This window comes from Anarrhichthys ocellatus, unplaced genomic scaffold, assembly GCF_004355925.1.
Source record: "Anarrhichthys ocellatus isolate YVR2014 unplaced genomic scaffold, GSC_Weel_1.0 scaffold42, whole genome shotgun sequence".
Taxonomy (NCBI): Eukaryota; Metazoa; Chordata; class Actinopteri; order Perciformes; family Anarhichadidae; genus Anarrhichthys; species Anarrhichthys ocellatus.
In genome coordinates this window covers 630,755-653,959 of record NW_022280072.1, presented here as the reverse complement: position 1 = coordinate 653,959, position 23,205 = coordinate 630,755, and the positions used below count along the sequence as shown (strand labels likewise).

Genomic DNA, 23,205 nt, shown 5'->3' with positions numbered 1-23,205 from the left:
AGAGAGAGAGAGAGAGAGAGAGAGAGAGAGAGAGAGAGAGAGAGAGACTGTGTATACCATGCAGCACAGTGCTGACCAAGCTCCACAACACAAAAGCGGGGGTGACACTGCTGAGCACCCTGATGGTGCAGAGTGGGAATGAGCTTCAGGGCTGCCCAGAACTATACAGAAAGCCATTACTTTTCAGCTGAAAGCCACCCAGGTCTCCCCTATTCATGCAACGCCCACCAGCCAGAAGCCAGCGCAGCCGGGCCCCCTGCTAAAAGAGGAGGATCGCCCCATTGCTATCTGTAAAACACATTACCTCGCTCGCTGTGGCCAGAAAGGATGAGCTCGTCCTGTATATGTGAATAAATATAAAGAGGAGGATATGGAGAAAGAGTAAGATACTGAGAAAAGAGAAAGGGGAGGGGGAGGGGAGCGGTAAAAGGGTGAGAGAGAGAGAGAGAGAGAGAGAGAGAGAGAGAGAGAGGGAGGGACGGAGGGAGAGACTCCCCTGAAAAATGAGGCGACAGAAAGCTTTTTACGTGCAGGAAGGGTGGCCAGGCAATTTTCAAATGTCTGAGGCCTCTCATTTGCCGAGGCTGCAAAGCCACTTTACGCGGTGGCAAATGTTAAACTTGTTCTGGGCACATCAAGGTCCCCTTGGCCGCCTGCTTGTCGTCGTCAGGAATATAAATGTGGCTCGAGACGAGGGTACGGGGGGGTGGGGGGGTTTCGACAGATTGTACACAAGAGTTTAAAAAGGCAGAGTGGAGAATACCTTCAGGGTTCACAGGGCTGACTTAGTCTACGCATATGTTTACGCGGGTCTGGATGAAAGACAAATGTCTGAAGGAGGCCGTGTGCTCTCCTCACTACAGCACATGTTTAATGGTTAAATGATTCAGGGCTACAACTGATGATAATTGTTCCAATCAATTCATTCTATCAAGCAAGTCTTTAATAAGTGAATTCATTATTTAATCTATGAAATATTCATTCGAAGTTTCCAGAGTTTAAGGTCTTTCAACTGCTCTTAGATGGAATTCCTCACATTTTCTAAGCTGGAACGTTTCCACATTTTTGGTTTAAAAGGTTTCGTCTATTACTCGTTTAATAGACTCGTCTTTTCCGCACTAAAACATTTTTTTTAAATTTGACTGACTGAAACTGTCTTCTGAATCAATGAAAGCAGGATGAGTCTGAGAAAAAAAACACCGCATGGGATGTTAATTTAATGATGCTGTACAAATCATATAAAATGATGTAAAGACAGTAAACAGAGACGATAACTAAATATTGTCAAATCCAACTCGTCCATGGGTGTTAAAGCTGGACTGATACAATTACAAGGGGCGTGACAACCCTAAGATATATTGGTACGGTTACTGTCGGGGTTGTTTCTTAATCAATACCTCACACACACACACACACACACACACACACACACACCAGGAGAGACACAACGAAGCATGAAGCCATTACATAATGATCTCTCCTGTGACCGCCCGTGGCCACTCAACACACTCAAACATACACTGTTTACAGATGTACACAGTTGTGGTGAGCGGATGTTATCGGTACATTACAGGAGGTGTGGGTGCAGGATGTTTCACTGGGAACGCTGCCAGGTTGTTCCACTCCACACTCCTGTCATCTCTCCTCTACAATGTCTCTGCGTTTCCACTCCATCTCTCCGTGCTTTACCGTCTCCCCCGGTCCTTTTTGTCTGTCGGCAGGACCCGGGGACGAACGGGGATGCCGTAAATCCTGGCCGCACGCTGCGAAGACTCCTCCGTTAATCAAAGTCAGCTGTGCGGGGACACTGAATCATGCAGGGGCAAAGGCCCAGGAGCCGGTCAGTAAACCTGCGCCATCGTCCCCACACCAGATCCCCCATCAGAATAAATACAGTGGCAGCCTATAGATCAGTGGGATCGCACCATATGTGCAGCGTCACAAGTTCACTCGAGCTTGGCTTTTGACCTGCAGCCACACAGGCATGCTGTGCTTCAGTAAGTACAGAGAGGGGTGGAGACCGTGCTATATGATTCATTGTTTATTTTAATGGTATCACATCACCATGACATGCTCGTTTTCTGTTCTCGTGTTATAACATTTCGATGTGCGAATTCATGATGTAGGGCAAATTATAATAAAAAAGAACTTTGAAGATTTGTTTTACACATCTGAGACATTTCTGCAGACTTTGCCTGTGGGAATAACCCACAATTCATAGCATTGTGAGGTTAAACGCCGGATTATCAGGGGAAGCCTGGAGGCTTATTCAAGTTCTTTTGACAAAAAGAAACAGTAAATAGATTGAATGATTACCTCTCATATCGTAAGGCAAGAGCCTGGAAGACATTCAAACCACGCCGTACAAAACGTAAAACCCCCCCACAATTGTACATAACATATTACATTGTCAAGGTAACGTGATATGTTGCAGTAAAGTGCTGACCCGTACGTATTTATGCCATTTCAAGCCCTCGCATTCTCTCCCACTCAACCATGTTCCAGGTTACGTCAGTTAACCCAGCGAGAGTCCAGGGCTGACGGCCTCAGAGGGGATGTTGGGATTGGACCATAGTGCAGCTCAAAGCTAAATGCTAACGTCAGCTTGCTAACATGCTCACACTGATAACGTTAGCATGATGTTTAGCAAGTATCCGGGTTTCTGGTCTGACGGCTAAGTGTTTTTTTAATTCCTCCCCCAATACTCAGAGCCTGAGCCGCTGCTGTGGCTAACTTTGTTGCGAAGACACTTAAAAATACACAATTCCCACCGCCGGGCTTGAAATACTCTGGCGGACTATAATGTTTACCTTGTTCCCCATGTTAGCTTAGCCTGTATGCATAGCAAAATGTGTTAAATCAGCACAAAGTACAGCTAAGGCTGATGGGAAGGTCATTCGTTTTGCAGGTTGGATTTTGATCTAATGATGGCGCGAGAGGAAAAGTCAGAGGATAACCAAAGACAGCTGCCTTCATCCTCTGGGGAACATGAATATGTGTTCTTTCACAGCAATCCATCCACTTTTTTGAGATATTCCAGATATTAAGTGGTGGATCGACCGTCTCTAGAGCTTTACTGCTGGTATTGTGTTTTCAATCCTTTAATACGTGCAGGATGATTCACGATGGATTCATGAACCCAGAGCAGAAAAGTTAACTATCTATCACAGCCACGTCTGATGTGCACGTCAAGTCACACAGCCATCGGATGAGAACATATCATGCACAAACTAAAAAAAAAAAGAAGCAAATACGTCCTTCCTCCTTTCTGCCACATCCCATTCCCACTCACACTGCAGCCACACTGAGACACCAGACTAATTAACAGAGGGATGAGAGCTGCCTGTCGTTTAGGGAACTCATCAAATCTTCTCTCGCATTTTCCCCAAATATAATGAGAAGCAGCGACTGGAGGGTCAAAAAAGAGAGAGATGGATAGTATGTTGAAAACTGGAAAGGTATGCATTTAGAGATACACCCAGGCAGTGTGTGTGTGTGTGTGTGTGTCTTTTTCCTCTCCCGTCCAATATCTCTGCCCTTCAAGGTCCAAATTCCGTCCGATCGACTTATATCGCTCATTAAATCATCTCACAAACAGACACACTGGGAAGCATATGTGTCTGTGGCCTCAGTGTCCTTAACACACACACACACACGCACACAAACACATTAAGACACGCACAACAAAAGCACAGTGGAGAGGGTAATCTGCTGCTTTGATGTGCAGTTAAATCAGTCTGCATCTCATTAAAAATCACAGTGTCAGTGGCTGCCAGATACACACATCCAGCTGAGGCACCTGGAGGACACACGCACACAAACACACACACACACACACACACACACACACACACACACACACACACACACACACACACGAAGACACTGACAAATCATCCACTCACCAGGATGCAGACAGACAGATGGAGTGTTTGTGTCATGTTAATGGGGGTGGGATGTATGTGTGCGCGCTACGTCTCATCCATCACTGTGGCCACCTGAGAAGGAGCTGCTGAGCCAATGAGGACCCAGACAGACTGGACCGTGTCCGCCTTCAGTGTTACAGCTACTGGCTGACCGACAGCTAAACACTCTGGCTCCAACGGCGAGTCAACAGCCATCCCATGATATTTAGCAGACATAATGTTTATCCATGGAGTGTATATAACAAGTGGACGGAGTCATGGTGGGTAGTGAGATGTGACTGAAGGACTTCAGGGCTGTAAAGGTAGAATGGAGGTACTCTCAGTCTACAGATGGAGATAAGGAGGAGAGTACGAACTTAACAGGTAGAGAAAGAGAAGAGCGACGGCGAGATGTGATCAGACGTTAACAATGCATCAGCTTTGACAAAAAGTACCAGACTGAGGATACGAGGGGAAGGCATGTAAGGAGCTGGACTTTGGAGAAAGTAAAAAAGAGGTTTTAAAACTGATGAGAGACAGAGATGAGGAATGTCAAACAATGGATAAATTGAGAAAAAAGAAAATGTGATTGTGACAGTGGGAGACGGAGAGTGTGAGAAAAGAGCAGAAAGACACTGCTCTACGAGAATCGAAGTGTGAAGAATGAAAGAGGAGGAAATCAAACGCCCAAAGCGCGGAGAAAAGAAACGCTGCCGGGGGGGGGTGAACAGAGACCAAGCACACTGATAGTGGCGGTAGCTTCAGTGTGCTTTCTGCTTAATAAATAATCACGCTTAGAATGGCTGATGAGTCAGGAAAGTGTGCAGATGTTTTCCAGTATCCGTGTGAGCTGCAAAACAGAGAGCTGCTTTAAGTGTAGATACAGAGGCAGAGGAAGGTGGTGGTGGTGACTGCAGCCATGGAGATGCAGAGAAGAAGAACGACTGCCGGGAGAGTTAACGCACCTCGGTGAGAAAGAAGATAACAGGAGATATTGAGGGGGGGGGGGGGGGGGGGGGGGGGGGGGGGCCTCGATGGTGCAGCCGGGCTATTTCCAGCTTTTATTGGAAAGCGCCGCGCTCCGGTCTCAGTCCGAGCACGATGCCTTGGTGTGATATGGAGACGGACCGGGGTCCCCTCGGTGTGTATCGATTCTCAGGCACGCTCATTTGGGAGAAATCAGAATGGATGAAACCTGCCTCGGCCCAAGGTTTATTTACTTATTCAGCTGGGTGCTCCGCTCTGGCCCTGGCCCTATCTGTCTGGATAGATGGGGCTACCTGCTGGGGCCCAGCAGCTCGCAATGTCCAGGCATGGCAACTCATTTGAAGGTGTGTGTGTGTGTGTGTGTGAGAGAGAATGAGGGATAGACACTGAGCATGCAGCCGGCCTCCACCGGCACCATAAATCAGGACGAGGCAGCCAACACAAATTGACAGCTCACAGAGGGGCGTAGTTTAATCTGAGGTGCACTTGATTGGTAGTTTTAGGCTGTTCTTGCGATGCCATTTGGAGTGAGTCAGACTGCTACCGGAGGGTTCAATTTAAAACAAGCTATTTGCTTTACTCCCTGCTGCAAAGTTTACAGTCTTTAAATTGCGCCCTGTCATTTTCTTTCAATTTTTAATCAACAATGGAGACTTCCAGAGGCTTCTTCTCACTTCTCACACCAATCCCGGTACACTTTGACACCGTGCCGCTAATTTTAAGTGTGAAAACAATTCACGGTTCGGGGGGGGGGGATTATAGGCCAGACTATTACTCAGCTGGGAACAGGAAGGGAATTGTAGTTTTTTTGTATGGATTAAACAAACGAGACATACCGTGTTAATTACTTTGCTTTAGAAGAGCTGGTGGGTGGATTTTGAGCTGTTTCTGCCTGTTTCAGTCTTCATGGTGACGCTAAACTCACTGGCTTAATGTGTTGACATCAGAGTGCTATCAGTCTTCCCCTTGAACTCCCTGCCAGGAAGCGAATACGTGTATTTCCCCCAAAAATGTGGAACTATTAGCTTAAAGCGTCGGCGTTTATCTGGTGACTAGAAAGCCAAGTAAACCGTGGCCCCCGTTCAACGCACGAGCGCGTTTCTAAGCATCGTGTATAAACGTTTTCTATCAATGAAAGTCCTCATATCTCACAGACAGACAGTGTGTTTTCCCCACGACTTCGCTATCTCTCTCTCAGCCCTCCCAATCCTCCTCCCCACCCTTCGTCGCCGCCCCCCCAATCTTGTAAGCTACACACACTGCCTGATAATTGGATTTGAACAGACAGTTGAAAACAGCAGCGTAACACAATTAGCGACAAACCTCGGCATCAATCCCAGGCGTGGCGATCGTCTCCTTGGCCTGCCAGGCCGCTTTCTAGGGAACGCGATGAAGAAAAAGCAAAAACGCATGATGCGCAGTTTAGAAGATCTTCGTGCACCTGCGTGACGGACGTTTGGCGCGAGAGTCACTGAGCATCGTCGCGCGAGGATGAGTGAGTCTACACATACGTGTTCGTGAGTGCGAGTGAGGTTAGGGTGCATTCAAGATATGTTTGCTTTCTGATCTGGACAAATATATATGTGTGTGTGTGTGTGTGTGTGTAGGTAGTGATGAGAAGCCCTTTGAGTGTGAACGAGATGTAGCATCGATACCCCCCCATCCCCCATCCCTTGAGACAGGAACAAAGAGGCCAGACTACATCAGGCAGGCCTTTGATCAGCTCAGCGCTATCGTGTTCCTATCAGTAATTGACAGCCCTTTGGATCGCGGACGCTTCCTCTGCAATGTGCACACATGAAAAGTCTCCACGTGCTCCGAGATATCGTACGGCCTTTTGTGTTTCCTGTAGCAACAACAGGCTAATCTCTTTCATCGCATTAACTCCGGTCACTGCGAGCTGCTCGCAAAAACACGTCCATGTAGCTGCGAGAGTTTTCGCTGCTCCATTAATCTCCCAACCGGCCCTTGAGCACTTGAGCTAACACTTGACCAAGAAAAATTAGAGCCCGCCATAAAATGCTTATTCCTCTGCACTGAATCCACCTCCAGAGGAAAAGTCAGGGGGGGAAAGAAAATGAAGGTGCCCCAGCCTGAATGTGAAGTAATAAAGTGATTTAGTTTCTACTGCTGCTTCAGTAGAAGCAAATTTACCTGCTTTACGGGGGAGAACAGCGTTAGCAGCCTGTAAATTTGATCGTATTTATTATATTTCGCCCGACTCAAGAGAAGAAGAAGAAGAAGAAGAAGAAGAAGAAGAAGAAGAAGAAGAAGAAGTTTATAGTTTTTACTCTGCGAGCTGACTAAATGAGAATGTGTTCACCATCATGGAGCTAACGCATTTCACTCAGAACTGCTGTTTCTTCTCGATGAGTCAAGAGTGTCGGTGTGTTTTCCCAATAACACTTCACACCATACGAACACACACACACACAGCTATACAATGAGAAGCGCGCACATAAGAAAGAAACCTGTGTTGATTGTGTGTTAGTCACTCATTTTGAATTCTGCTTTATGACAAGCTGTCAATTATGCTCAAATGTGACTTGTTCTTCTAATCTTTGTTTGATAAAATGCTTAAATGGTTCTCATTGTTGTTTCGCGGCATTGTTGCCGGAGAGCCGCGCTATTAGCCCGTCATATATCAAGCCCTCGGTGGCATGTGTAATGGCTAAGTGTTTTGAACCAACTCGCTCGTGGCGGCATGAATCTTCCTGAGGGCTGGTGATTATTAATGACAGTGGCAGCGCGGAGCAGCCACCTTCAATCACACTGCAGGTAAATCCTCCATCAAAAAGCGACGGCGGGGAAGCGCCCTTTAATTCCTTTTTTGCCGGGAATTAATCAGCCAGGTTTTTAATTTCTCACCCGAGCGATGTTAATGCCTGTCCCGTGTGATACTCTAAATAAGAGATTAGACGGCACGCACGCATGCGCACACACCATTGAACTGATGACAAACGAGGATGCAGCCGCTCATTTGAATATCAGAGAGAAAGAGAGCCGGCGTGCCGACGTAACCTCCTCCAAGCCCGTACGGTAATTACTCCGTGCTGCAACACAAGAGGAAACACGAGGGTTTATGAGGCATCAGAGGAGGCAGGTTTGAAGACAATGAGGGCAGCCGAGTGGAAAGCAGAATGAGGAAGAGGACACGAGTGGACTAAAGAAGGAGTCGAAGAGAAGTCAAGAAAGTTGGAGGTGATTTAGGAGGAGAGGCGGCATGTAATGCTAGCACCATCTTTCTCCTCTTTATCGGGCCGACCCGATGGGACAGAGATGCAGGGCAGTTTCCTCCGACCATCTGTTACATGGAGTCCCAGTTGTATACAACGGTCGTAGAGGGATAGCCGAGGAGCAGCCGATTTCTCTGCATGACGCCGTGCTTATTGGGTTGTTTAAACTAACCATTCCTCCTCGTCCTTCTCTTATCTGTGTTTGCTCCCCTGAATATCTTCACAAGCATTAAACTCAAATGTCCCTTAATTCATTGTCCTCTTTATACCTTTATGTCTGCTCCTCATCATTGCCCGTCAACATCGTCAAAATAGGTAATTGCCTTCCAAAATGGCCCATAAGAGCGATTCTGAGCAGCCTTTGTTGATTATACGTCGTAAAGATATTTGGCACCTCTTTCTCTAGCAAACATGATGGAGGGAGGATTCCTCAAGCATGTCAGTGGTTTTCTTTAAAGGTGCTCAATATGAAATGCAATACATATCTACGATTGAGGGATTGACTCCACACAGGTCTCATCATGGAGACGGCTGACAGTGAAAACAGCAGCAACAGTGCTGACAGAGCTAACGGTGTTTACCTGAGGGCCAACAAAGGGTTTTCCTGCTGTTTATGCTTACGAATTAGACCAGCACAACTATATAAATATATAAACATAATATATTTGAATGCTTTTCCATCGGCACTATTGTGAAACTTTTAGTGCAGAATAACAGTCCCATTAGATCCGAGTACGGCACTTTTATTATATCTAGTTTATATCATGTGTGGTTCTGCTGGTTTCTGTGGTTCTTTGTCTTTATCTTGACCATTTTCTTTCATCCACATCTCTCTCTCTCTTTTCAATTTCCTGCCCGTTCCTCCCTCTCTGTGGGAGCACTGATGAGAGCAGACCCAGCGAAAGTCTCACTCCAGGGGACTGTCAGAGTTTTCTTCAAGGGCCACACACACACACACACACACACACACACACACACACCTTCACACATCTTATTTCGTGAGCACAATTAAATATGATCCATTGTTTACGTACAGTTTTTAACGGTCAATACTTCCCTTCCCTCCCTTCCTCTCTCTCTCTGTGCGACTCTCCCGGAGACCCTGCAGGTGTCGGCTCTCGCTTCCCTCTCAACACTTTAATGACTAAATTGGAGCAATTAATTACCCTGATCGGTGACGCTAACCTCCACCTCTTCCACCTGGACTCTTGGCGGTGCAAACAAACCGGACCATTCATACTGCAGCCGTGCACCCGGCTTGCGATTCATCCTCGATACTCGATACTTTCCAAGAGCTGCTGATCCAAACGTAACGAGCACATAGCCTGAATCGTGCAAAAAGGAAGAGTATAAGTGTATACAAGGAGAGAGACGGTTCAGATATCGGTTGAGAGAGAGATGAAACAATTAATGACATTTGCACAAAACTGGATCCACCTTGAATCTGCGGCTCCTCTCCCCTGACCTCTCTCTCTCTTGGCTCATTGCCCTTCATCTCTCCTGCACCTGCAGCAGTTTGTCAGGCTGCTTTGGCTAATTACACATCTCATCACCAGCACACACAGCCAGAGGCTCTCAGCAGTCCTCCTGCATTAGCGCGGTAGTGGGACTTGATGATTCCGACGGAGGGGTCGGGAATCAAATAAGAGGTCCCAAAGCAACAACTGAGGCAAATTACAGACATGGTCCGTAATTACCTCCAGGAAAAAAACGGGGAAAAAACGACCCTCTTCTCATATTTCACGAGCCATGATGGGTTAACTATCGGTGTGATATGTGTGAGTGCGTGTTTCCCGGCTGAGCCTGCTCTCTCCGTGGGCTCGTACCCGGTTAACCTGCCGTCGCCCATCAAGCCCTGATGGATGCTGTCCTGTCAGTGCAGACAACTGGTTGAGTGATGATTTCCTCTCTTTCCCCGGATGCAGTGCTGGCAGCTCAGGGTTACATTCTGATTTTAATAGCTTTGCACATAAAAAATGCTTATTAATTAAGGTTATAGAATACCTACTTTGGATGGCTAAATATCTGTAAGACCAAACAGAAAGTTTAGACCTGCCTTTGAATTGTTGCATTTCTAGACATTTCTATTTAAAGTGTTCTCTCCTCTCTCCGGTTTGCTTCTCCTTCCTCGCCTGCGGCTGCACCGGCGTCACCGTTTGGTGAGCGATGGCAGCTGAATTGGTGGGTGGGACTCAAAGGGAGAGGCAAAAGCCCAAAGGAGTGAAGGATGCATTGGAAAAAAAGTCCCAGAGAAAGGGGACATGTTTTCCAGCCTGTGGTGCGGGTGATGAGTTCCTGATAGCGGTCCAATCTCAGTACCGTCTGCAGACTCTTCACACACGATAAGTAACGGTTAACAGAGAGAGGGGGGGAGGGAGCGGTTTGGCACAATATCAAAGTGTCACAATGTTGAGAGACACAAGTGGAAGTAGAGGGAAGGAAGAGCTGTGAAAGGTATTTAAAGGATAATTCAACATTTTAGGGAAATAGACTTCTTGGCTTTCTTGAGGAGATTGATACCACACTCAATATCTGTCCGTTCTCTTTATTCTCTATTTACCTCAATGGGCAGAGGGAGGTCTTTATTTGGATCTTGTATTAGAGACAGGCGTCTACTCCTCATTTCACCTGCTTCCAAAACGTCCTCCATGTTTGCCTGTTGTCTTGATGAATTCAGTATTATGTACCATTCCACAGCACTAATCCCACTGTACAACGACGGAGTCGTGTCCAAACAGAAAGGCCATCTTCATTCGCCCATTTAATCCAGTTGTTTCACTTTCCTCTTTCTAACGCTGCAGATTGTAGACATTAAAAGTGTTCCAGACATTATTGGTAGGCTAACGGAAACACTGGAATGAATAGGTGGATGAAACTCAGGGCAGCAGAGAGCTTAGGATAACACGACTCTGTTGTTTCTCTCACCAGGCTGACTGTTTCCCCATTGTTGGTCTTTATGCTAAGCTAAGCTAAGAGGCTGACGTAAAAAGAAGTGTTTCTCGACAAGTTGTAATGTTGTTTGAAGACCCATACCATAAAGCACATAATGGGAATTTGGAGTCTTTGTGATATGCTAATCTTGTTATCAATACTTAACATGATTTGGCGTCCAACGATACAGATCAATGGAAGCTCTCTACACATATAGAGCATCACCAACAAATATCTTTTCTTGTAAAATGTCCGGTATGAAGCGATAATACCGGTGTCCTCACATGCCTCATCCGGATATGGGCTGGATATGTTCTACCTAAGAGTATACTTCTCCTCCTCCGCTGTGACAGCTACAGCACCACAGAAGAAGAACACCTGCCGTCGCCTGACAAGAGAAGAAGGGAAGGTGCAGCCGCTGCATGTGTGCCGCGGGGCAAGGAAAGTACTTCTCCTCTGAGACACGCACAGAGGAGAACGGGTGTGAACGCTGGTGCAAAGTGCTGTGGTGCAGTGTGCTGGATTTGAGATTTTGGGGAAAGGACTGGAGGAGACACAGATGGGATGGGGGGGGGGGGGTTATGGATATTTCCCTGGCGCTATTGTTAAAACCCCCTTTTTGTTTGATGTGATATTTGTGAGAAATAAAAGCTTTTGTTTGTAATGTCTTGTTAGTGTTATTTTACAGACTCCCCCAAGGCGTGAAAAGACACTCAAACGAAGGAAGAAGGAGCGGTGGGACAAAAGCTGAGCAGCGCGAGGTTCCCATGCTAACGGCACGGCCTTCTTACTTACATGCTCAAATTTGAACGTGGGCGTTGTATAATTAATGACAACAAACATGAAAGCTCTGGTTGCTCCAATGTAATGAGTCACAGAAGCAGCGAGGCTACATCTAGACCATGAGAGATTTTAAATGGTACCCGAGGAAAAATAAAAACATCCAGTGAGGCCGAGAACTGACGCATGAACAGCCTTTATCTATTATTTGCTCATTTAAATGAGAGCCTGACCGTGACGTTCATAAATGAATCCAAAGTCTTGATGTTCAAGCTAGTGTGTCATATTCATTTTTTTTTATTTTTAGACCCCTCCAGTTACATTGTTCTTTCCATAAGGGTGCCTCCTCTCTGACGGAGGAGGCGTCGGTGAAACTAATTCATCTCATCAAACAATGTTTACCGGGAGAGGGAAAAAAAAAAAAAACCTGCCGCTAATTCAAAATGCACTTCCACGCAGAGGCTGAGCGGAGTGACTGGGGGGGCCGGAGGGAGGTTTGTTAAGTAAATGATGAGCCGCAAGGTTTAATTGAAAGGAACGGAAGAGTGTGTGTGGTGTGTGGGTGGGTGGGTGGAGGGTTGATGTAGCACAGAGAAGTAAAAGAATATAAAACATCTGTTAAGTGAGGGAGACGTGCTGAAGGAGGATGTTGGCACAACAAGGAGATCTCTCGCATTCCCCCTAAAAGAGGCTCACTAGCGCAGTAGATTTCTCCCAAACCCAAACGTTTTTGGCGTTATGTATTTTCATATTTCTTTTCCTTTGTGTGTTGAAATGCAGTTGATATTGAAGATAGATTGGGAACGCTGGTGGACCTTTGTTGCCGTCAGCTCTCTACTGTTAAAGGGCCAAAAATGGCCCTAAAAAAAAGTCATTAAGTTTGCCTTAACCTCCCGGCTACATCACACTGTCAATCCACTTTGACTTCCTTACAGTAAACACACATTTTATTCCTTCTACTTTATTACTAATTACCAGACTTTGCCACATAGCTTTCAACCCTTAATGTCCTCATGTCCGTCCAAGCGTTGCAGAGACATTTCACTCAAAACCAAAGATGTCACCCTTGTGGTGGCGCCAGAGTGAAAGTCAGAGGATCACCAAAGTCATCGGGGCCAATTGTCTTTTTTGCTAAATCTTCAATTAGAAGTTGAGATATTTCACCGTATAAATGAAGAGTTTGAGGTGCTGGTGCTCTAAAAGAAAAGTCAAGGGATCACCAAAAATCATGAGAATCATGGACTGACCATCAAACATATCCACCAAAGAGCCATGCTGCTATAAATTAGTTATTTAGGGCAACGATAATCAGTTTCCTGAAGCATACCGTAGTTATTTCCAACCTTTTTTCAATTCATGTAAGAGTGAAAGTCTGTCTCATAAACGTTTCTCTCTGCTTAGTCATTTGTGTCAAAGCCAAAATCTGAGAACTGGCAGACAAAAAAGCACCAAAATCAGGAAACCATGTTCCAGGAGACAAATTATCCCAAAATTGTTGTGAGAGCGATACTTTTTGCCACAATTTTGGTAGTTTTGAATTGAACACCTTTGTAGAGATTTGGCACAAATCCTCTCCTCCCATACATGCACACAGGTCTCAAAACCCCATTAACATTTCACAAAAAGAGGGTAATTGGACTAAAGACTAAGTTGAAACCAGTTGCTGTGGGGAATCCATCTCCATACTTGCGCCGGCATTGGGAAACGGTTGGCAGTGAGCCAAAGCATACATGATTCGTGGTTAACGGGCTAACACATTCGGAACTACTGGTCCCTTTAAAGCGCCGAGTTCCGAGCTCACTTTCCCCAGCGAAGCCACCCGTGCTGACCTTCTGAAAGGCAACCGCGCTGCCAAAGAAAAGCAAACACCTCATTTATCTGGCGGCCAATGCAAAGAGTAGCTGCCGCGGGGGGCCTCGGGAGCTGGCAGTCGGATCCGCGGCGGTGACAAGATGAGCAGCCCGAGCTCCCGGCTTTGGGAAGAAAAAAAAAAGGCAATAGTCGGTGCTGGATGGTGCGCAGGTGGGCAGTTTGAACAAAGCTCAGCACCAGACATAAAAGCAGTCAGGGCACACAGCACTGAGTGAACTTAAGCACCTCCATCTAAAAAAAAACACCATCTAAACGACACTTATAGTCAAATCGCAATCTTGAGAATTCATTCACAGTGCTACTTTTAGTCTGCTTTTTTCCCCTTAAAAGAGCTATTAATCCCGAGCAGCTTCTTCAGCGGCGGCAGCAGCAGCGAGGGGGTCGAGGGAGAAGCGGCAGCCAATTAAGGCTGTTTGTATTAATACACGCGAAACGACAAAACGCCGTGATTGCTGCGATGTGAGGTGATGGGATGAAGACGCTGTCCTGTCTGAGATCCTGATTAAGAATAAACAGCGCAATCAAGGAGCGTGATTGCGGGATTGGCCTCTCCAAAAGTTCGATTGTGACCTTGATGTGTGCGGAGGGATGCAAGAGAGGAGGAAGAAGGAGGCTGAGGAGGGAAGACGCAACGAGGCGGAGACTTTCCGCCACCACACACGGACGCATGTTCTTGAGCACAGAATTCAGTGAAGAGAATCTTTAGCAATCCACTGAATCCACTCCAAATTGCTCTCCTGCCACCTCATCGCATCTATAGGTTCGGAGGCAGCGGAGTGAAGGTGGGCGGTCTGAAGAAATGTTTTCCTAATAAATCACAAGGGAGCTTTTTAAAAAAAGTGCGCTGTGCGGGGGGGGCAGTGTTTCAGAACACCTGAAGCACACACGAAGCTCGACTGCTAATGGCTCGGTGGTAAATCACGTCTCCTGCAGTGGAGCCAACTAGCCATTTGGACCGTGTTGCAATTCTCGGGTGCCGGTCTTGCACAAAAAAAACAAAAATGCATGTACAGTGGAGCGTGCACAAACCCAGAGACTAGCCACTGAGGTGAAAACATCCACGCCACGGCTTTCAGACAGCTCTGACCCTTTTGGAAGCAGCTTGTTCGCACATGCCTCATCCACCGCTGAGCCCGGGGGTTTGACATGGGGAGAGGAGAGGAGAGAAAAGGAGAGGAGAGGAAAGAAGAGGAGAGGAAAGGAGAGGAGAGGAGGGGAGAAGAGAGGAGATAACCTCAGCTTTGGAGTGTCTCCCTCTTATCCCCGCTCTGTCAAAACAATGAAGGTCACGCTAAGACGAGGCCCAATTAGGGCTCGGCCTCAAACGCCTGAGGTGTCTGCAGCCCTGCGAGCTTAGAAGAGCCTTGTGTTTTTCTCTGTGCGTGTGTGTGTGTGTGGTTCTAGAGTTTGGAGGCGCATGTGCACATGGCAAAATCAGCGAGCAAGTGGGCAGCGGAGCATTAGCACGTCGCAGCGTACATTAAAGTGAAGAAAAGGGCATCAGCAGAGAGAGGCATTTTACTGCAATTACGCCTTCAAATAAAAAGAAATAATCTTTTTTTTTCTCTGCTGCTCTCCACTGAGGTGATGGGGCACTAATGTAACCGCTGGACGGAGCGACACAGATAAGAAGAGTCGGAGTAAAACAATGATTATCTATTAATGAACGCACTCGCACGGTGCAGCTACAGTAGCCCCCCCCCTTACACGGGGACAGACAGTGGTCAGTGATCAACAGCTAAGCCAATAGTCCAGTGCAGAGAATAATCCATCACAGACAGCAGTCCCCAATCAATTCGAGCACAGAGCTGGACCGCTGGGGATAGCAGTGCTCTCCGACGAAGCCATAACACAAACACACACAGAGAGAGACAGAGAGACAGAGAGAGAGAGAGAGACACAGAGACAGAGAGAGAGAGAGAGAGAGAGACACAGAGAGAGAGAAAGAGAGAGAGAGAGGGAGACACAGAGACAGAGAGAGAGATATTATGCTTCGATCTGCATCATCCGATCAGGCCAGGACTGTCGAGTCCGTACACTCCGAGATCGGATCTTCGGGATCCGATCTCGCATTGCGTCTGGATCTCCGTGGGGAGTAGACAGCGTGTGGTGTACAATTTATCAAACTTAGTTCTCCATCATCTTCGCCCCCACACGGGAGTTCCTCTCCCGAGGAGAGCAAAGGGAACAGAATCCTGTTCCGTTAGAGCTGATTTAAACCCCAAAATGTTCTGATTTTACTCTTACACAAGAAACGCTGTTAAATAACAACATATCAGGGGACATTGTATGTGAAGAATATCTACGAAAATTATTTTATCTGAGCTTTGTTAGCCGATATCCTTGAATTTAAAAGTCAACTAATACTGCAGGGAGAAAGAGTAAGCACCAAACATAACAGGGGACTTTCACTGTGAAGAATTTATAGGAAATTAAATGTGTTTATCCAGCGTTTTACAGCCACTACTTTGACCACAAATATATCCGATCACTATTCGATCAGGCAGCTTTGCATTGAAGTGTCGAGTGTGGACACATGCGGACACAGATGACTTCTGATCTGGTGCATGTGATCACAAAAGTCCCGTTGAAAAGACAAGCGTAACTACAGCCAAAGTGTTCTTGGAGCAAACCAGAGCTCTACTCACCAAGGGGAGTTACCAGGACAGACAGACGGACAGACAACCTCACTAATTACAGCTGAGGGGAAAAGCCCAGAGAAAGTGGGCAGAGAAAAGGACACAAGGGGACATAAGGTTCGTGTTTTAACCTTACAAAGAGGTCTAGGGAGGCGAGAGAGGAAGCAGAATCAGGACGAAAGCAGATGTGAGCACAGAGAAGCAGAGAACACACACACACACTCACACACAACACAGCGGCTGATTAATATCATTGTTGACTGACTCATGATTGACTGACTGCGGCGACGTCTCTTCATTTTCTGCATTTTCCACAACTTATTTTCTTCTCCATTAATTTTGCAGCGTGACACTTAATTACAAATCAGAGCTGGTAACCACCTCTGCAGTTCATTTTGAATTTGCCAGAGCAGAGCAGAGCAGAGACGCTGTGCTGTAACCAGCGAGGGGGGAATTTGTCTGCACAAAGCCCCAAAAATGGTCATTGTTTAACAGCTTGGTACATAAAAATATGCGACCACAGAAAGTGACCTCCGTATTCAGGCGGGCTTTAGGCTGACCAGGTGGCTGACTTGGGTTTTCTCCTGATTTGGAAAGCAAACAATTGGGTTTTTTATTCCTTTGCTTGCTCCGTGTTGTCAAAACGCAGCGAAAGCAATTTGAATAGAAATTAGTCTTTCAAAATGCAATTTTCCTGTAAACAATGCGAGAAACACTGGCAAAATAAATGTCCATTCTCTTCGTAAATTGTTGCCATTTACGAACTAAAGTCCCACATTAGGCACGGGCCTCGAGTAAAAGTTCCAAGCCCTTAGTTGCTCACACATACACACCTGCACCCCCCTCCCACACACACACACACACACACACACGCGCACACACACACACACACACACACACACACACACACCTCTACCATCGACTCTAATGCCTCTGCGCTTTGAAGGCAGCACGCTTCACAGCTCCATGTAAAAACCACTTTGGGGGAGCATTGGCAATCTTATTACGGACTGCAAAACGACCAGCGACTCTACTGGCAGGACATCTGACCCGCTATGAGCCTCGCCAATTCCATATTAGAATCAATTTGATGGTGTCCCCAGTTTTTCATCCCGCACCCCGAGGCTGGGCGGAGGAGACGAAGGGAAATTTCAGTGAGGAATTAAAGTCTGGTTGGGACTGGCTAACACAAAAATGATTTCACTGCCGCTTATTGTAAAGAGACAGACGAATAGATAGAAACTCAAACAGTTAGGAATCAAGAGGGTGGGTGGATGGATGTATGGTTGGACAGATAAATGGATGGATGGATGGATGGATGGATAGATGGATCAGTGGATGGATGGATGGATAGATGATAGATGGATGGATGATGGATTGATGATAGATGGATGGATGGATGATGGATAGATGATAGATGGATGATGGATAGATGGATGGATGGATAGATGGCTGGTTGGATGGATGGATAGATGGATGGATGGATGATCGATCTGTCAACCAGACTGAAACATCTCAACAGCTTTGAGCCATTTCAGTTCATTCATACATTCATGGTCCCCAGGGGAAGAATCCTAATGTCTTTAGTGATCCTGGCTTTTCCTCCAGCGCCACCATGAGGTTGAAATTTTCGGTTTTCAGTGATAACTATTGGACATGTTTGCCTGCAACTGTTTTATGAGAATGTAAGAAGCGGCATGATCATGAAATGCAATTAAGTGATGTGACAAACATTAAAAGGCAGTATTACCACAACAATCAGAAGCTTTAAGAAAAATATGATTCAGCGCTCTGCGCCTACAGGGAGACAGACGGGAGGATTAGAGGAACCACTTTTTTCTGGTTGGTATATGTAATCAAAAAGCACAACAGATTTTTGTTTTTACAAACAACGAAATACACCAACAACAAACCTTTTGAAGCCAGAAATTACGCACTGAGGCATTCTGTGCATAAAGCTCTTTCGGCGTTCACCATTCAGTATTTGCTTGAAATACAAAGTCACATTGTGACTAAAATTATTAACCAATATCAATGACAACAAAAATCAAATACTGCACTCACGCACATAAACATGACATGAAATAGGAGGCAATCAACCCGACCTGGGTGCCAGGGACCTGGATGAAATTAATTATACAACTTTTATATTCTATCCCGTAAATCCATGTGATTGGTTTAGGCAACCCCAGAGCTAGATCTCTGATTAGCGAGCGGATCTTTATAAGTATCACACTGGTGCCTCGGCTTCACACAAAACCCCACTGTGTTGAATCCAGGCAGGTAGAGGAAGACATGCAGAAATCCCTCTCAGTAACAATGGCTTAATTTCTCTTCTTCGACCCACTTGTGTCGTAATTTCCTTTAGCCTTAGTTCCCATTTTTCTCAGACCCGCAGGATTCCTTTTGTACCTCTACAAATTAAAATGGAACACACAGCATTGTGAGCTTCTCCTTTGGGGGACCGAGGCACACGAGGGTGGAAAAGGTTTGGCCATCTGTGGGCTTCTCAAGCCCTCAGAGTCTGTAGAACAGTGATGCCAACGTTTACTTGATATCCGTGAGCGATGCATCTGAGTCCTTCACCGTGTTTCTAAAAATCTGCCCTGTCGAGTTCTGTAAAAAAAACTATGAGACTTACGAAACAGGCAACGCGTCTGGAGCTGTCCGGTGCTGAAACCACATAAAGGCCCCACAGGGAGCTTTCCTTCGACTGAGGATTAACTCAGACAGGAAAACACTAGACAAGCGTCATGTTAAAACAAACAGCCGTGCTCCTTCGGGGTGTTTGAGGAGGTGACTGATAGAGACGCAATCCAATTCAGATCTGCTGACATGCTGCCTGACTTTAACAAAGGAAGCGTTGCAACCAACTGGAGAGACAAAGGAAAGGCCGGCAGAGGAAAGATAGCTGAAAGGACCCCCCCCCTTCAATCACGGGAAGATACTCCACCGTGTCATTAATTCAGCAGACAAAAACTGTTACCAGATGTCGTTATTTATTTATAGTATTTAATAGGGAAAATGCTTCCTTTGAATAATACATTTGGTGGGAGAGGGGTGCAGAGCTGGGTTTGGGGGTGTGGGGGGGCTTTGATGAATATTCACGAGCTGCGTCTGGAGGGATTGTGGTAAACTACCTTTTTCTTTTTTTTCTCCTGCCTCTGTGCCTCCTGGGCTTTGTCTGCTCTGACACCGGCCATGATGGCACAGCTGCGCTGCTCATTTGCTTGGCTCTAGGTGCTCTGGCTAGCTCAATATGGCTAATGCCAGACTATTAAATTATTAGCCAAGGCAAAGCTAGCAGCGGCCCACTTAGGCCCGGCTCCATCTGCTCGGCGGTGTGTCGGGTTTGGAGGAGTGGAAGGAGGACGCGGGGGCCTGTCGATCAAGAAGATTGACATCCTCTGGTAGGCAAAGGTACAGCCTTCATTAAGCCGATGAAACGGCCCTGTGACCGGGGGAGGGGGGGGCAAGTGGAACCCAGCCTAAAAGATGAACTACAGGCTCCACTGCCTCATACATGTGCACAGTGGAACCTGGACTTAAACAGACAGTAAAAAGCACCCCCTTCCTCATTCATACAAACAGAGCTGAATGTGTGTACAGGCTGGTGTGAGTGTTTTCCCTGCTTAATTGGATCAGGGTTATCCAAGTCTGTGAATTAGTCTCTCTCTGCAGGAGTCTTCCAGCATCCCTCCTACTCCTTCTTCCACTACAGCCAGAAGAAGCTACAGATATTTGTAACACATACAGCGAGCCGTCGGCACTGAACTTTCAGCAAAGACACACAGAAAAACATGCCATTATAAATATCTCTTCTTCCACTGTAGAATTAGGAGGATTAAAGCCATTAGCCGAAGCGGCACAACTGACTCATAGCACCACACTCTTCCAACTATGGGATTTGTAGCTGGAGGCCCTCGACCAGTCAAACAGCCAAACTGAAGCCCAGAGATCCTGCATACTGATACTGTGCAGTCGCTTGGCTGCTCTCCCTCGTTTCATCTCGAGCCAGGGTGACTGTGTTTGTTTTAAGCGTGGCAGAAGGTCCGTTGCAGGAATATTAATGTCTTACCTTTTGCAAAACACACAGTTTCCCATTCCCTTTGCTTGGACACGGTCAAGTGCAAAAATTGAATTCTCGCCCATTCGCGTCTTCCGCTACAAGTGTCTGCTCTAAGCTGAGAGCAGCCGGGCAGAAAAGGCGCATTATTATTATAGGATGTGAAAATGGGGGGCAGTGAACTGGTAATAGCGCAGAAAGGAACACCTCTTCAGAGAACAATGGCGTTAACAGCAGACCCCATGCCGGATCCGGCGCAGGAGTGACGGAGTCCAAGCGGAGCAAGACGGGAGAGAGAAAACAGACTTACAAGAAGGGGGGAGACAGTCGGAGAGACAAACACAGAGACTTTCTGCAATATGCATGAGGGAGCAGAAGGCTGCAGAATGACTTAAAAGAGGAGTTAAATGTGGAGCAACAGGAGCTGATAGTTCACCAACACAATACAGCAAGTGGCAGCACAGGTGACCAGCAGCTCTCTCACACACACACACACACACACACACACACACGCACATAAATGAAGGCAAACACATGGCTGCTCAGCCAGTGAGAAGGGAACACTGAATGAAAATGAAGCTGATGGGGGTTTTCTGATCTCTGTGTGTGTTGGGAAACAGAAGCTCCTGATCCACCAGCCAGCCGGTCTGCAGGTTCTGGCTTGGCCTTGCACATTATTCATCGCTCTGCCAACACCAAGGCCAGGTCCAGGATCGCACCGGTGTGGGACGACGGGAGGCTGGGAGGGATGATGTAGCAGAGAAGAGGAGCGTGGCATCAACTCTGCCAAACACAGCTTTGCAGATATGTAAGACTGCGTGACACATGCATTGAGAGCAGCACAGAATGAGAGGCTAACAGGGTGGGAGGGAGGGAGAGGGAGAGAGAGAGAGAGAGAGAGAGAGACTGGTAACCATTTCACAAAATGCTTGGCCGAATCTCTGCTTAATTTCCCAGGGGGTCATGAGCAACTCTGCTCCTGCCATCCTCTAACTGACACCCTGCCATAGACTCGGAAAATGAAGACGAGCAGACGAGAAGCAGAGTCGGACGTTGTTTTCTTTTCCACCCTCGCCAACATCCCTCATTGGGAGATATCACCCGCTAAACACAGCCCATCGGACCTCGGTTTGAGGAGCAGTTGCGAGGCAGCAAAGCCCCCCCCCAGCAGAAATAATTGAGGGACCCATTTGAGCGTTAGTGCCATCAAAGATAATGTCTCGGGCTTCCCTCTCTGGTCCGCTGACAGCCCTGTCAGCCCCCGGCTGAGTCGCCTGTATCGACTTTCTCCCTCTGTTCCTATGTGCCTCACCTGGAGGCTTAAAGCGGGAGGACAAGGGGGGTTTACTACGAGGTGGAATGATGGTCACACAGATCCAGATCCTGCAGTGACCTTGTTGAATATCTTTTATGAAGTTGCTCAACATTATTAGCTTTAAAAGTGGGCAAAAAGGGAGATGATACTTTAGCCTGCATGCATTACTTGTTCACATGCAGCATAATTGGACATTCATGACATCATGCAAACAGACAGGAAAAATGACAAAAGAGGAACACCATGGCAAGACAATCGTAGATTTTATGTTTCCTATAGAAACCCTTATTTCCTTGAAATAGGAGGAATTTGGTTGCAAAAGAATCACGAATTAAAAAAAAACTAAGGTTTCTTATAAAATCTAAATATATTTGCAACATGGCAAAACGGTTCATCTTTCAAAAAAAAAACACTCCGCCTGATGTAAGCATTAACCAGAGCAAAATAAAGTGCATTTAGGAGTGAATGAATCATACTATTACAATAACCACACTCCTGTCTTTTATCGTGCACCTGTAATTCTGATCACAGCCGCGGATCTTTGTCTTTGAACAGTATTGACAAGCTCATCTCCAATTCATCTCCAATTCATCCCCGACTGTAGAGAACAGAAGCTGTAAACCACCTTTTTTTTTAGCGACGTTAAATGGACTTTGTCTGCATATGTTTTCGTCAAAATGCCAAAAAAAAAGAGAAACTTGAAGAACTCGCCCTCACCTGAGAGTGAGGTCCAGTCCTCAGGAATGTAGAGCGATGCGGGAGCCTCAGAGCACGAGCGTCGGTCTGATGCGGTGCAGGTGGAGTAGCGCCAAAGACGAGAGGCGCTTCAACCGCCCTCCGCCGCGTGGGGGAGAAAAAAAAGAAAAGATTCCTGCAAGAGCGGGTGAAAACGGAGCAGTTGTGGGTGTCAAGGTGGTCGGGAGTCGGGAGTCGAGAGAGCGCGAGGCACGGTTATCGCTTTTTGCACGCGGTGGTTCACGAGCGGTGTCTTTCGGTGAGACGAGCAGCAGCAGCCGCGACGAGTGGAGGAGCGCCCGAGTGGTGCTCACCTCTCCAGCAGCTGAGCGCTACTGAACAAAAGAGTGCTTAGCAGGCTCTCTATTCAAATAGCTGGAGAGGGATGGAGGGGGGGGGGCGAGGGGGGGAGGAGGAGGAGGAGGAGGAGGAGGGGGAGGAGGAGGGGGAGGGGTGCTTTTGGTCCTGAGGTTGACATAAAGACCACAAGTTTCTGCATCTAACAACATCGAATACCAAAAAATCTTCATTGGAAAACCACCTCGTGGCTGTAACTAAATTAATGGGCTCTAATCTGACTGATGACCTGCTGAAGTGTCACTGTTTGTTCAGCGTGATAAATGATCTGAGGTGGAACACAACACCCACACAGCCATTAGTCTAGATCCCCACTGCTGTAATTTATGACACAGGAATGGAGGGAGAGGGTTTGTTTAGAACGTGATTTGGCATCAACCGT

The 23,205-nt window shown here is 46.8% G+C and overlaps 1 protein-coding gene across 2 annotated transcripts in view; it reads right to left on the bottom strand.

Annotated features, from left to right (window-relative positions):
* The window catches only part of ncanb (neurocan b), a 135,296-nt gene extending 112,504 nt beyond the window's left edge, over nt 1-22,792 (bottom strand). Inside the window, exon 1 of one of the 2 annotated variants that reach the window (XM_031868428.1) lies at nt 22,449-22,792. Coding sequence is in view for 1 of the 2 variants with exons in the window: in XM_031868427.1 (XP_031724287.1) it covers nt 20,429-20,502 (74 nt within the window). In the remaining variant the exon portion in view is untranslated. Of the gene's footprint in view, nt 1-20,428; nt 22,401-22,448 lie in introns of those variants that run through there. The other variant, XM_031868427.1, reaches the window with a different exon arrangement.
* Nucleotides 22,793-23,205: the final 413 nt, after the last annotated feature.